Source organism: Trypanosoma rangeli (assembly GCF_003719475.1).
Source record: "Trypanosoma rangeli strain AM80 chromosome Unknown Tra_15.4_contig_00613, whole genome shotgun sequence".
NCBI lineage: Eukaryota > Euglenozoa > Kinetoplastea > Trypanosomatida > Trypanosomatidae > Trypanosoma > Trypanosoma rangeli.
Window position 1 is genome coordinate 1 of NW_021706355.1, and position 791 is coordinate 791.

Below are 791 nucleotides of genomic sequence, written 5' to 3' on the forward strand. Positions count from 1 at the left end.
CCCTCGTATTTCTCCTACTATATTTTTATCCCTTACAAGGAAGAGTCTAACCGTTACAATTTATTGCCTAACTCCGCATCCTTTGACTTCGTATGCCAGCTGTTACAGCGCCAAACGCATTAAATCGACCCCACAAAGGGAACCAGTTTAATGATGATAAGTCCCCACCACATCAACCAACACTGAACGGAACTCCGCAACTAATCGGGAGCATACAACGAACTCGACGACGGCGAGCACTTCAAAACAAGATAGATGAGGCTCGCAATCGTCATCAAGAATGGGTGACACAAAAGGCACAACAAATACGGGCACAAAGAACAGATGCTGCAAAGTGGGTGGAACAGGAGCGGGAGCGGCGGGCAAAGGAGGCCGAGGAGGTGAAACGGCAGGCGGAGGAGGAGCTTCGGGCCCTGCAGAAGGAGCGCGAGGAGGAGGAGCGGCGGCGGGCAGAACTTGCCAAGCAGAATCGTGAGGAGTCGAGGGCACGCAGGGAGGAAGTCCTGAGGAAGCAAGTTGATGAGAAGAAGAAGAAGACGGAGGAATTGCGCGCGGAGACCGAGAGGCTGCTGTTGGAAGCCCGCAGTGCCGATGAGGAGAGGAGGAAGGCCCTCGCGGAGAAGGTGAAGGCTGAGAAGGAAGAAGGCTCCAAGTGGGTGGAGCAGGAGCGGGAGCGGCGGGCAAAGGAGGCCGAGGAGGTGAAACGGCAGGCGGAGGAGGAGCTTCGGGCCCTGCAGAAGGAGCGCGAGGAGGAGGAGCGGCGGCGGGCAGAACTTGCCAAGCGGAGTCGT

The 791-nt window shown here is 56.9% G+C and overlaps 1 protein-coding gene across 1 annotated transcript; it reads left to right on the plus strand.

Annotated features, from left to right (window-relative positions):
- Positions 1-92: 92 nt before the first annotated feature.
- Positions 93-791, plus strand: TraAM80_09553 (trichohyalin; the record flags this gene model as incomplete). Its single annotated transcript, XM_029386230.1, has 1 exon — positions 93-791. A coding segment is annotated over one exon (699 nt), but the record flags the coding sequence as incomplete, so codon positions are not given.